General features: G+C 42.9%; 1 protein-coding gene across 1 annotated transcript in view; it reads left to right on the top strand.

The window, feature by feature from the left end:
• GNA14 (G protein subunit alpha 14) overlaps window positions 1–14,235 on the top strand; it is a 227,567-nt gene that overhangs the window by 116,062 nt on the left and 97,270 nt on the right. The window contains exon 2 of the mRNA XM_528331.9: window positions 4,830–5,014. Coding sequence (XP_528331.2) covers window positions 4,830–5,014 — 185 coding nt within the window. The remainder of the gene's footprint in view (window positions 1–4,829; window positions 5,015–14,235) is intronic.

Below are 14,235 nucleotides of genomic sequence, written 5' to 3'. Positions count from 1 at the left end.
GTGACAGGTTTTTTCATTACAAGTTTATTGAAATAATAAAGCTAAATATTAAATAATCACACAGGTGACATATGGGTATGAGAAAAATCACAAGGTTGGTACACAGATAATTGAGGTTTGGGAAATGCTAGTTGAGTGGAAGGCCAGGAGCAAGTGTCTTGTAGGAAAACTCCCAACCTGCAAGGTCAAAGGCTCACAGCTGTCACTCACAGTAAGCAGGAAGCTGGTGGAGGTGAGCTTTATAGAAAAGAAATTATCTGTATGTGCCAACTAGCAAGGTCTCTATGTTCAAGTTAACCAGTAATTGAGTGTCCGCCCTGGAAAAGGAAATATCTCAAGTTTAGGGGGAGAGGGGAGGCAGAGGATCCAAGGCAAAGCTATATAGCAGGAGACTTGGGAGATTATAGGAGCCTTAGACCAGGAGCAGTTTTATCCCCTGCTGAGAGGTCAGAGAGGATCCACGCAGAGAAAGGAACGTTAAGTCTTCTAGTGAATGTATTACTGGCCAGGGTGCCTTCCCCAGAAGCTTGCTGCTGATTTTATGACAAAGGACAGTTGGATGATGGTGAGCAACTATCTCAAATGTATCAGGCGCCAGGCCAGCCATGGTGGCTCACGCCTGTAATCCTTGCATTTTGAGAGGCTGAGGCAGGAGGATGGCCTGAGCTCAGAAGTTTGAGACCAGCCTGGGCAACATGGCGAAACCCTGTCTCTACTAAAAATACAAAAATTAGCCAGGTGTGGTGGCGCACGCCTCTAATCCCAGCTACTGGGGAGGCTGAGGCACGAGAATTGCTTGAACCCAGAGGCGGAGGTTGCTTGCAGTGAGCTGAGATCATGTCACTGCACTCCAGTCTGAGCAACAGAGCAAGACTCTGTCTCCAAAATATATATATATGGTGCTGAAAGTTTAAAAGTACTTATTACCATTGTTGGATTTTATTTTCAAATATGAAAACAGAGAAAAACTAAATGGAGAAGAGCCGTTTCCCCTACTTACATTTGAAACAGAGTCTAGAGACGGAATTGTAATTTTATTCTCTCTTTCACAATGTGACTTTATGGATTGGGTCCAGGATTGCAAGCCCTCTGGACTGTGACCCCTCCACCCCTAGCCTCATTACAGCTAAGTGAATCCCTTTGGAACCAGACACCAAAATTCACCTTTCAGTTAAAAGATCTCCCACTCCTTGTAAACCAAAAAGCTGCTGCCAGGGTGAGGGTTCCTGTTCTCTTCACTGTGTGTAGCTGTTCAGGCTGCAGAGGACCCTCCACCAGCACATGCATTTTGTGGGGGTGCAGGTGAGAAATTCCTCACAAAGAGTTAAAAAACAAGGCAGAGCGGACCCATGCTACTGAAACAAACCACATATTCTAATAGGTAGTTAGGTAGGATGTAGAATCTAAGTCACCCAGTCCTCCAGTCACCAATAATTTTCACTCTAAAAATCATACCCTTTGGATTTTTCTTTTGCTTTTTGTGAATAAATGAACAGTCATATACTTGATGTCTGAGTGTTGAGTTTCTGTTTAGAACAAGTGAGGAAACTCAACTGAGATCCTTAGCTTGAGTTTAACTGGTCCCTGTGGTCCTGGTCACTGCTGTCATTATAAGACAGATTGATGCCATCATCTACCTTCCCCTGCATTCACCTGCTGCTGGGACCATCTTATTTATAGCAGATCTCTGCAGGCTGAAAGGTAAAGTTCCAAGGATTGAAATCTCTGTACCAGGTGAAGACTGCACGTAAGCTGATGGGAGCGACGGATGAGACCATGTACTTGGGGGAAATAAGCAGTGTAAAAACCAGCTCATAACTAGGGGTGCTATCCTGGGTTGTGCATACACCAACATAAACCTGCATTTGGACCTAGGCCACGACACTTCCCAACTGAGTGACCTTGGACAACCAATTTAATCTTTCTGATTTTCCATTTCCCTTATGGAAAAAAAAAATACACTAGCTGGGTGATGCTGAGGCTTAAATGAGAGTGGAGGATCTCCGCAAGGTGAGTCTCTTTGCTCTCTCAGCCCTCGGTGCTGTGTGTCTTTCAGTCTCTCTCCTTTGCCTTTACGCTGCCCTCTTTTGCCCCGCATTTGGTTTTTTAATTCTTTGAACAACCACAATTTAAAACTAAAGAATATTTTAAAATATGGGTATTTATTGAATACATCTATATCTTCTCTTGTATGAACCCTTAAAATCACTTCTAATGTTTTCTTTTTGAAATACTCCATGTCTGAAATAAAAAATGGGTGGCTTTTAAAAAATATTTGTGTGTTTGGGGCTGGTGGTGGGGTTAGCTTTAACTATTAATAACATTGTAAGTGAATGGCTCTTATTAGCAAAAAGATTCTCTTAGTGTAGATTTTTGGGTGTGTCTTGAGTGATTTTTCTGGCTTCAGGACCAAAACCACAGCCTGTCTTGAGGTGATTACATAATCTCTGCATTCACATCAGCTTCACAATGTGTAAATGTAGCCATATTAATGTTTGCTTGGGGTAATCTAGCACTGGATTGTAGCTCAACTTTGCCGGGTGGAATAAGAGACCGACGTGGCAGTATCATAGTCACATGCAGGGACTCCAAGATGCTGCAGGAGTAGAGAGCTAATCTGACTTGGGACTTTGAATCAAGCTTGGACAGTATAAGGTCTTTCTACAGGTCCTCACTTCTCATATAGGGTTTGTGCAGCGAAGAGTCATTACGAAATGGTGGCTCCCAGGGGCACGTGGTCTCATCACAGTTTATCCTTGTTCAATTCATGTCTCGTTTTTCTGAGGTTGTCCATGATATAAGACCTATGGGGGAAACCTGCTGACTTCTCATGTTTGTTCCATTCAATCCTTCATTGACCATTTCTTTGGGTGCTTTCTATAAAGCAGGCACATTGTTCGTGGTACCCAAATGTGTGAATCTCGGGCCCTGCCTTTACTGGATGAAAGGTATGGTGAGAGATATATTTGCAAGCAAGCATTTAGGCGATGTGCTGCTTCTGGGTATCCAAGGCACTTTGAGGGCCTAAAGCAGGCAGGGCTAACTGTTGGTGGCATGCGGGGGAAGGAAATCCTTTCTAGGATATGTGATGTCTGTGGTGAACATTGAAGGCCAAGGCGTTGACACCTGACTTCCAGCCCCAGTTCTGCATCTGCACCCAACCTTGGCTTGTCCCCTGACTAATTACCAGTTTTCTGGTCTCTGAGATGGGAGGACAGTGTCTACCTATCCTGTCTCTGGAGGCTGAAACAAGGCCAGTGAGACTGCGTGTGAGGACACTCCCCCATCTGGGGGCTCTCCCATGTGCCCCAGCAGCCTGAGCCTGCAAGACAGTGGGTTGGCTGAGGTTTGAGGTTCAGTGTGTGACTGTGAACTTTAGGTTTGTCCCCTTTAGATCAGACCAAGACATTCTTCTCTAATCATTGAGTTTGTCATTGTAGTTCAATTCTGAGTAAATCCCAGTTCTTTCTCTTGCCGACTGTGAGCTTGCAGAGATTATTTAACCAATTAGAATCTTAGGTTTCTTATCTGTAAAATGAAGATGATAATTGTATTTGTCTGTTTTCACATTGCTATGAAGAAATCCCTAAAACTGGGTAATTTATAAAGAAAAGAGGTTGAATTGGCTCACGTTTCCACAAGCTGTACAGGAAGCATGATGCTGACATCTGCTCAGCTTCTGGGGAGGCCTCAGGAAACTTACAATCATGGTGGAAGGTAAAGGGGGAGCAGGAACTTCATGTGGCCAGAGCAGGAGCAAGAGAGAGTGAGGAGGAGGGGTGCCATACACTTTTAAACAACCAGATCTTGCAAGAACTCTCATGAGAACAGCACCAAGGTGAGGGTGCTAAACCATTCATGAGAAACCACCCCCATGATCGAGTCACCTCCCACCAGGCCCCACCTCCAACACTGGGGATTACAATTCAACGTGAGATTTGGGTAGGGACACGGGTCTGAACTGTATCAGCAATAGCATATATTTCATCAAGTGTGTGTGGTTGTGAGGAGCCATGAATAGGACACATCATGTTCCAAACATGGTAAAGGGGTGTCATATGATAAATTACCTTTATCAAAGAAAATATTAGCAAATATTTTAATTCCGTTGTCTAAATTGCTATCACTTATACTGCAACTTTTGCTACCTTTTCAAACAAACTCTCAATCTAATATGAATGTAGAGTTTTGATGTCATTTTTCACATATGTTCTATCTGGACCTCTAATGCACGTTTAAGAACAATAGGGATGGCTTCATACTGTAACACGTTCCTTGGCTGCCATGTGCAAGTGTTGTGAGTTTCGAGGACCTCCTGAACTGCGTGTTGAGACATGAAAAGAAGCAAGCACACAGACATTTGGCACCGCTGGGAAATGGTGCTTTCTTGTGCAGGGATGAAGAATATTTGTGTATCTGAAAGGAAGGAGTTGACTGATTCATCAGCCTTTTTCTCTCCTCCAAGTGTTCCTATGGCTCAAACCCTCCCGTGCTGCACCCTGACGCAGCCCTATCACTGCCACTGCCATCTTCGCAGTGACAAAGCTTTCAAATGCTTAGGTCTTTCAGACATGGTTGCCTGTTTTTCAAGGACTTAGGGCAAGGATGTGGGGAAGCATTTCCCTGGACTGAGGATGGCACTTGCCTGAGGCTTGGGCTGGCACTGCTCTGTAACCTAAAACTGCATAACCATTTGGCAGTCCCTTCCAAATCCAACCCATCAGCCTATTAATTGGGATGTGGATTAATACTGCCAGGAGGTCCTCTGTTTCTCTGTGTGTTCCTTTGGAAGTCTGCTGACAGCGTTTTCCACTTGTTTTGTCTTATAGGAACTGGTGAAAGTGGGAAAAGCACCTTTATCAAGCAGATGAGAATTATCCATGGGTCTGGTTACAGCGACGAAGACAGAAAGGGGTTCACGAAGCTGGTTTACCAAAACATATTCACCGCCATGCAAGCCATGATCAGAGCGATGGACACACTAAGGATACAGTATGTGTGTGAACAGAATAAGGTAACGTGCTTAGGGAGTGCTTGCCCTATTTGTGAATGTGTGCCTGCCCACTCTGGTTAGCACAAAGATTCCCTCAGTGCTTTGGTCAGATGCCAGAAGAAGCTCTTGTTCCCTGGGGTGTGGGGATCACTGAGAGGAGTTTAAGGAATTTAGTTAGCCCCCGGTCTTCTTTCTGCAGGACTTCTCTCGTGGTGGTAGCGTGAGGCTACCCAGTGTGCAGGGATTCCGAAGTTTGGGCTGTTATTTAGGTTGCTTATTTCCGGCGCTGAGAAAAGGAAGTCATACATTTTCTCTTTCCGCTAAGAGACCCAGTTAATTTCTTCATTGGAGCAATGGGGACATTGGGTTTACAGTGGCCAGCGTTTCAAGAATTCCCAGTCTCAGGAAATGTTTTCACTAATTGCTGCAGACTACTCAGAGAAATCAGTGGGTTTTGTTTGTTTGTTCTGGGAGTTCACCCTTCTTGGGAACTAAGTGATGGCTCGTGAGCACAATGCTAATGGCCCAGCCAGCAATGTGCTCCCATAAAGTGCTGGTGTCAAGCTGCCATTTGCTTTCCCCTCACCACCAGTTACTTAAAATACAAATCTGCTGAAAACCAGAGGAAAATAATGAGGCAGGAAAGAGAGAGGAAGAGGAAGTAAAATTTTATATGGTATATTGGAATGCAAATCCAGAGGAGAATAATACTATGTCTGAGTTCATTAAGCAACTAGATTAGAAATAAGAGTTTATTTAAAATACTTGATACCAAATTACAACATGACATGATGATAAAGAGAAAAATTCTGTGTCAGATGGGTCTCTCGTGGATCTGTGAAGAAGGAATTTAGCTAGTAAAATGCCAGAATTGCATGGGCTTTAGTATGGACCCCTAAGGACAACTTTATTATGAACTTGTGGCACCTATACTCATATATATATGATTAAAAAAAGTTTTAAAGCAATCAGTTTAAATTTCTATGGGATTACATAGGAAAACACAGTAGGCACCAAATTTCAGACTTGCCTTTACCTCATCTCTACAATCTATGTCTTTACTATCATTTCCTTGCAGTCCTGAAGAAATGAAGGAACACATCTTGCCTACAATTTCACCCTGTAACAGAGTCATGCTAAAACTTGTGTGGGGTGGGCTGTGCACGGTGGCCTACGCCTGTAATCCCAGCACTTTGGGAGGCCAAGGCAGGGGGATCACCTGAGGTCAGGAGTTTGAGACCAGCCTGGCCAACATAGTGAAACCCCGTCTCTACTAAAATTGCAAAACATTAGCTGGGTGTGGTGGCAGGCACCTGTAATACCACCTACTAGGGAAGCTGAGGCAGGAGAATCACTTGAACCTGGGAGGTGGAGGTTGCAGTAAGCCAAGATTGTACCATTGCACTCCAGCCTGGGCAACAAGAGCGAAACTCCGTCTCAAAAAACAAAACAAAACAAAAAAATTGTGTGGGGTGAATTAGCCTACAGCAAGGGTATCCAATCTTTTGGCTTTCCTGGGCCACATTGGAAGAATTGTTTTGAGCCACACATTAAACACACTAACGCTAACAATAGCTGATGAGCTTAAAAAAATTTGCAAAAAATCTCATTCTGTTTTAAGAAAGCTTATGAATTTGCATTGGGCTGCATTTAAAACTGTCCTGGGCTGCATTGTGGCCCACGGGCCATGGGTTGGACAAGCTTGGCCTATGGTATATCTGGTGTGAAGTAAGGTGAGAGGCGCACACTGAGCCACTAGGAGATTCTAGAAGTGACTGAGATGATTCCTTTATACATTGCTGTATCTTTTTGAAAAGGTAAAGTTCTTTTTTTACTTACCCTTTCTAATGTACTCTAAAAATTAGGCTTTCTGTGGAGATTTAAGATGACTTCAGTGAAGAGGCAGGAATGTTCTTGGGGGGTGATTTCAGTTCATCTGTTTTTCCCCGTTGTAAAATGCGTTTTGTTTACCAGTCATGGTGAGGTGACTGGGCAAAGCTTGGAATTCAAGGATGGGTTTGTAAACAGACCCACTGAGGAGAAAAGGCTCCTGTGTAAGCCACTTCTGCTTACGTTGGCAGCAGCGTTTGTAAAACCTAATCAGCTTAGTTATCAAAGCTTCTAGGTTTTTGCTTTTGTTTTGTTTTTCCTCATGAGCTTCTAGAGTACTCAGTTTATATTTTAAACAAAGTGGTTTTATGTGGTTTGACATCTACCACTGTCTCCTTTTCTCTTGTCCTTAATTATTTTGTCTAGGCCATCTCCGTTTGCCCCCTAATCTGTGTTAGTTTCCTAGGGCTGTTATAACAAAGTACTTAAGATTGGATGGCTTAAGACAGAATTTATTGTTTTTACAGTTTGTCATGCTAAAGGGCCAAAACCAAGGTTGATTGGTTCTAACTGGAGGCTCTGAGAGAATCTGTTGTGGGCTTCTTCCCCAGCTTCTGGTGGTGGCTGGAAATCCTTGCCGTCTGTTGGCTTGTAGATACTTGCCTCCAGCCTCTGCCTCTGCCTTCGCCTGGCTTCTCCTCTGTGTCTGCGTGTCCACAGCACTGTCCTCTCTGGTTCTGTGTCCAAATTTCCCTTTTCTTATAAGGACACCAGTCGCTGGATTAGGGTCGACCCTAATCCGGTATGACCTTATCTTGCTTGCATCTACAGAGACTCTCTTTCCAAATAAGGTTTCACTCTGAAGTTTTGGGTCAGCATGAGCTTTGGGGGAACACAATTCAACTCCTCTGGCTCCCCAAGATTCATGTCCATCCCATGTACAACATACATCTACTCCATCCCAACATCCCTAAAAGTCAACCCATTCCAGCATCAACTCTAAGACCCAATTCTAATCCAAATATCAACTCAAAAAGTCCCAAATCAGGCCAGGCACAGTGGGTTGTGCCTGTAACCCAGTACTTTGGGAGGCCAAGGCAGGCAGCCATCTCTTGAGCCCAGGGTTTTGAGATCAGCCTGGGTAACATGGTGAAACCCCATCTCAAAAAAAAAAAAAACAAAAATTAGCCGGGTGTGATGGTGCACACTTGTAATCCCAGCTACTTGGGAGGCTGAGGTGGGAGGATCCATTCAGTCTGCGAGGTGGAGGTTGCAGTGAGCTCAGATGGTGCCTCTGCACTCCAGCCAGGGGACAAAGTGAAACTCTGTTTTTTTTTTTAAAAAAAAAAAAGTCCCAAATCTCATTGTCTAAATTAGGTATGGGTGAGATTCTGGGTACAAACCATCCTGGGGCACGGCCGGGTGCCGTGGCTTACGCCTGTAATCCCAGTACTTTGGGAGGCCGAGGCAGGCAGATTACAAGGTCAGGAGATCGAGACCATCCTGGCTAACGCGGTGAAACCCCGTCTCTACTAAAAATAAAAAAAATTAGCCAGGCGTATTGGCGGGCACTTGTAGTCTCAGCTACTCGGGAGGCTGAGGCAGGAGAATGGCGTGAACCCGGGAGGCAGAGCTTGCAGCGAGCCGAGATTGCACCACTGCACTCCAGCCTGGGCAACAGAGCGAGACTCCATCTCAAAAAAAAAAAAAGAACAAACCATCCCTGGGCAGGATTCTTCTCCATCCATGACTGTGAAATAGGATACAAGTCCATTGTACCTCCCATCTCCTCCTCACTTGCCATGTCTGGCTCAAGTATCTCAATTCCTGTGGCATAAACTTTCTCAAACTGACACCTGGGATGAACTGAATGCTAAAATGGCTTAAGGAGAGGCAGAAGGTCGAATGGAAAGAACCCTGGATTGGCTCTAAAAAATCTGGGCTTTGCTCATGGTTCTACTGCGGGTCTAGGGCTGGGGTCTGCAAACTTTTCTGTAAAGGGCCATGGAGTCAATATTTGTGGGCTATATGGTCTCTGTTGGAACTACCCAGTTCTGCTGTTGTAGTGCAGAAAGCAGACATAGGCAATATCTAATAAGTAAACGAATAAGTGTGGCTCAATTATAAACTCTACGTACAGAATGTATAATAAGAATAGTAAGTTAAGAATACAGTTGAGAATAGTAATAACTATTTTTGACTCATGGGCCATGTAAAAAATCCACAGTCCATGATGGATTTAATCAGTTGGTGTACTTTGCTGACCCTGGTCCTGGGGAAGCTGTACCATCTCTGTTTTTCCATTTTCTTATCTGTTAAATGAGACATGCTCTGTCTACTTCATAAGCCACTATGAGCAAAAGGAAGTGATTTACAAATTAAATGACCCTCGAGAAACACAAGGTTATTATTGGGGCAGGTTCAAAAATCAGAAATAAGCTCTTTTTTTTTTATTACTTGTTTAGGTCATTTTCATCAATTTCTTCTCTATCATTTTCCTGTGGCTATTATTTCTAATAATTTTTTTCAGAGCTAGTCTTGATTCCAAACATGAAACTGTGACAAAGTACCATGCTTAGGTCATAAAATGATAAAATGATTAGTGGTTCAGTCGTATTCAGTGATGGTTTAGGAGGCATGCTATATGTTATCTTCTTTACAAAGTATCGTATGACTTGAAACAATTGATTAGTTATGTCAGGGAAGAATAAAACTTTAGCTTTTATTTTCACAGTGGTGCAGTCTTCTCATTACTTATTGCTGAGTATTTACTTCTCTATTATCTGCTGTTTTTTCTGTTTGTTTCTGTTTCTTTCAGAGCTGGGAACATTTTCTTATGTATGTAGAAGAGAATTTAAAGTGGTTTTAGAGGGTTTTATTTTAAATGTTAGTGAGATTATTGCTCAGCTAGGCTGTTGAAAGTCTTTGCCTATTACTTGACAGGCCACTTATTAAAGGAAATTTATCAGAAATTTAGTTCCGCATTTGCTTTTTAACTAACATGTTTTTTCAATTAAGATATAGCCTTGAAGATTTTTTCTTATACCTTGCCTGCTTATTTTATTAAAAAGAAATGATTCATATGTATTTGCTCACTCTGTTGATAAACCTTAATTTTTATGAATGTCTCTCAAGAGTGTTTTATGGGAGCAATTTGAATTTATGACTTCTTGAATAAATATTACAAAGGCATTTGCTCAGTGGCAGGGTTCCTAAGTCTGAGTTAGCTTATAACTCATGTTTACTTGTGATGATTTCACAGAAGCCAGAAAAGCATCATAATTTTTGCTGTTTGCAGTCTCTTGAACTTGGGAAGTTCTCATTCTAGGCCTGTCCTACAGTGAAGGAAAAAAATATGAACCCCTTAAAGGTTCTGCAGAATCTGCTTGCATGATGTAGATACAGAATTTCCCAAGGGCAAAGGTCAGCCCTACCTGACATCTCAAAAACACGTTAGTTCCATATTCAGTAATCTTGAGAAAAAAAGAAGGCCTACAGGCTCTTCACAGCTGACCCTAGCTCCTTCGCTGCCCCTCTGCTCTGCTTAGAGGAGCGCCAAACTACACTGGGGTCATGTTGTATTTGCACGGGACTTAAATTTAATTGTAAGGGCAATCATGACAACCAAAACAGATTTTTTAAAGAAGAGTTAATAGTTGATATGGTTTGGATCTGTGCCTGTGGCCAAATCTCATGTTGAATTGTAATCCCCAGTGTTGGAGGTGGGGCCTGTTGGGAGGTGATTGGATCATGAGGGTGGTTTCTCATGAATGGTTTAGCACCATCCCGTTGGTGCTGTCCTCATGACAGTGAGCGAGTTCTCTTGAATTCTGGTTGTTTGAAAGCTTGTGGCACCTCCTCCCTCCCCAGCCTTGTTCCTGCTCTGGCCATGTGATGTGCCTGCTCCCCCTTCACCTTCGGCCATGATTGTAAGTTTCCTGAGGCCTCCCCAGAAGCCGAGCAGATGCCAGCACCCTGCTTCCTGTACAGCCTCCAGAACCATGAGCCAATTAAACGTATTTTCTTTATAAATTGCCCAGTGTCAGGTATTTCTGTTTAGCAATGCAAGAATGGACAAATACAATAATTAAACAGTAAGGGGATTATTTTGCCTGCCATTCCACTCCAAGTATCTAATTTAGAAGGCAATGTTTCTAGAAGTGTGAGGACTGGATTTGTCTTCAGAAAGCATTTTACTCTTCCATTAGAAGCTTTTGCTGCATTCAAAATCCAGTTGAGACTATGCACTTGAGCTGTCCAGTCAACCACCACTCTTAAAAGGTTGAATGTTTTTATTTGAATTGACTCACAAGGCCTCTGCGAATTTTGTTTGAAGTTTTTGCAGGTCCTACACTTGGGTAACTCAGTCCCTTGGAGTTCCTCGTCTTCCTACTGCTGGGTTTATCAGGCACTAGAACATCCCAAACAATGATTCTCAGTCTTGGTTGCACATTGGAATCACCTGTGGGGCTGTTACGCCAATGCCAAGAGTATCACCCCCACAGACTCAGAGTTAATGCTCTGGAAGGCAGCCTGAGCCTGTGGATTGAGTTTTAGGTCCTTCCCAGGTGATTCTGATTGGGCAGCCAGGGTCGAGAACCACTGATAAATATGTGTCTTAACATAATTTGAAGGGGTTCAATTTGGATTCTGCTTTTCTGTCAACCTTTCCATAGCAGGAAGGGAGATTTCTGGTAATCTTTTCCATGGAATGACCTAATTAATCTCCACCCAAAGGTAAATGGTGCGGGCAGCATTGACAGTGTCTGTTGTGTTCAGCCGAACTGGGCTGCCTTGGTTAGATTAGCCTTGACAGAATCTCCAGGTGACAAACACAGCAAATGCTGTTTGTTTCCTTTGAGTCTTTCAGGAACAGAGCACAGCCTCATGCCCAGAGTTCCAGCTCTGAGATGCAGATGGGGGCAGAGGAAGAAGCTGCAGCACATTCTCTCAAGGTCTCATCAATGGCGCCTTCTTGCCTTCCTTCTCCTACTGTTGCTACATAGAAAGCGTAATTTCCTTCTGATGGATAAGACAATCAGAGATGCAGATTGTATTAATAACAGGTTGAAAGCGTAGGCTTTGTTTATAATAAAAATACCATATGGGCCATGCCTGTAATCCCAGCACTTTGGGGGGCCGAGGCAGGAAGATCACCTGAGGTCAGGAATTCGAGACCAGCCTGGCCAACATGGTGAAAGCCCTGTCTCTACTAAAAATATATATAAAAATTAGCCGGGCGTGGTGGCGCATGCCTGTAGTCCCAGCTACTCTGGAGGCTGAGGCAGGAGAATCGCTTGAATCTGGGAGACGGAGGTTGCAGTGAGCCAAGATCACGCCATTGCACCCCAGCCTGGGTGACAGAGTGAGACTCCATCTCAAAAAAAATATGTACCATATGATTTTGCTTGTGAGTAAATAAAGACATTATATTAGGAAATTAAATAGTTTGTATTTTTACTAATCATTAATACATATTTTGATTTACTGAGATAATTCATCAAGTATAAAACATAAGCATCAAACATCTAACTTCATATTTAAGCAATCAAGTGTAGTATTTTGGGGGCGGGATCATAGGAGAGTATATTTCTAACACCAGAAAGCCCTTCGATAAAGTCTCACATTTATGCATAAATAACTCCTCCAGCTCCACTTTCCATTCTCGGAAAGTGGAAGGCTGAATTTCCAGGAGAATTTCTTAAGGATGCCTGTGAAGAAATCAGTCAGAGTTCAGTGAAAATGGTTAATTTCTGTCACTTTTTTATTGGAGAGTTTTTCGGGGCTGGGAGTATTTTAAGAGCCTCTTATGTTCTACTTTTTAAAACATCTGTTTAAATAAATTTTTCTGTCCCACTTCCTCATCCGATTTGAAAAATTCAGATTCTGCACGAACCTTTGGGAACACAGAGGCCAATGTTCCAACTTTGGCCGTAGCCCAAGGTTGCTGGTTCTCTGGTGAATGTTAAACTCAGGCCCTGCTTCCCATGTCCTGGTGGGTGTTAAAGATCACATGGTCCATTTTTCTCCTTACCAAGTACTCTGTTGAGCTCTACCTGTTGCCACAACAACAACAACAAACAACAAATTCTCCACCAAAATTCTAGGCAGGAGCTTTTCCATTTATCCCAACAGTTTTCTGATTAATCAGTGTTTACTTTAGTGTGAAAACTGCTGTAATCAGAGCTTGAAATATAAGAGTTTGGAAAATGGGAAAGAATAAGATGGGAAAGAAACTGAACTTTCTTCTTGATTGCCGTCACAATTAAAACACCCACTACCCTTTAAGCCTGAACTGGGATATGAGGAAGTTTGGGAGCCAATGATGAGTAATAACATTGATTTGACCATTCCTTCCCCTACCTCAAAACTGAGTAGGAACCTACAAAATCCAAAGAAATGCTTTTAAAACCTAATGAAAAAGGGAGATCCTGCAAAGTTACAAACAATCCAGAAACTAGTGAGGCCATCATTCTATTTGAACACTTATGCATCCGTCCAACACATGTGAAATATTTTTCTGAGTCTTTTAAATTGCAAGCACAGGAGTCTGAGGCAGGAGAATCTCTTGAACCCCAGAGGCGGAGGTTGCAGTAAGCCAAGATGTTGCCATTGCACTCCAGCCTGGGCAACAGAGCAAGACTCCATCTCAAATAAATAAATAAATAAATAAGTATTCAACTTTATATTGCTATCCTAAAATATAAAGGGGAACATTTGAAACACTCTCATAATTCACGTCTTTTGTGAATGTTAGAATCATTATCAGTGATGCTAGGAACATGCTCGTTAGATCCGAAATCCTTCAGAATTTGCTTTCCCATAGCAGAGCTGTGCCCCAGTTCTCTGGCGATAAAAAGGCGACAGAGGTGTGTCTGTGCTGTTCTTCTTTCAGAATTGCATTTTCTCAACATCCAGTTACTTCACTGATCAATGAATGCCTCAAACATGTACCAAGAGGTAAATTCCCCTTTTGGGGTTGTTTTGGAGTCCTGCCGAGGGATTCAGGTGTTCATCTGGTATTAGTGAATTCAGGGGCCGATTTGCTTATTAACTGATTAATAAGCTCTGCAATAGTATCCTAGGCAAACTATTCTAGAAAGCATCCCCTCTGTATTAAAAGTTTAAAAAAAATAAATTTAAGGGGTGAAAATGCAGTTTTATTGCATGGCTATGTTGCATAGTGGTGAAGTCTGGGCTTTTCTTTTTTTATTTTTACTTTTTTGAGATGGAGTCTCACTCTGTTGCCCAGGCTGGAGCATAGTGGCGCCATCTCAGCTCACTAGAACCTCCGCCTCCAGGTTCAAGTGATTCTCCTGCCTCAGTCCCCCGAGTAGCTGGGATTACAGGCATATACCACCATGCCTGGCTAATTTTTGTATTTTTAGTAGAGATAGGGTTTCGCCATGTTG

The sequence above is a fragment of the Pan troglodytes genome, chromosome 11 (genome assembly GCF_028858775.2).
Source record: "Pan troglodytes isolate AG18354 chromosome 11, NHGRI_mPanTro3-v2.0_pri, whole genome shotgun sequence".
Taxonomy (NCBI): domain Eukaryota; kingdom Metazoa; phylum Chordata; class Mammalia; order Primates; family Hominidae; genus Pan; species Pan troglodytes.
This window is presented reverse-complemented; position numbering and strand designations above follow the sequence as displayed.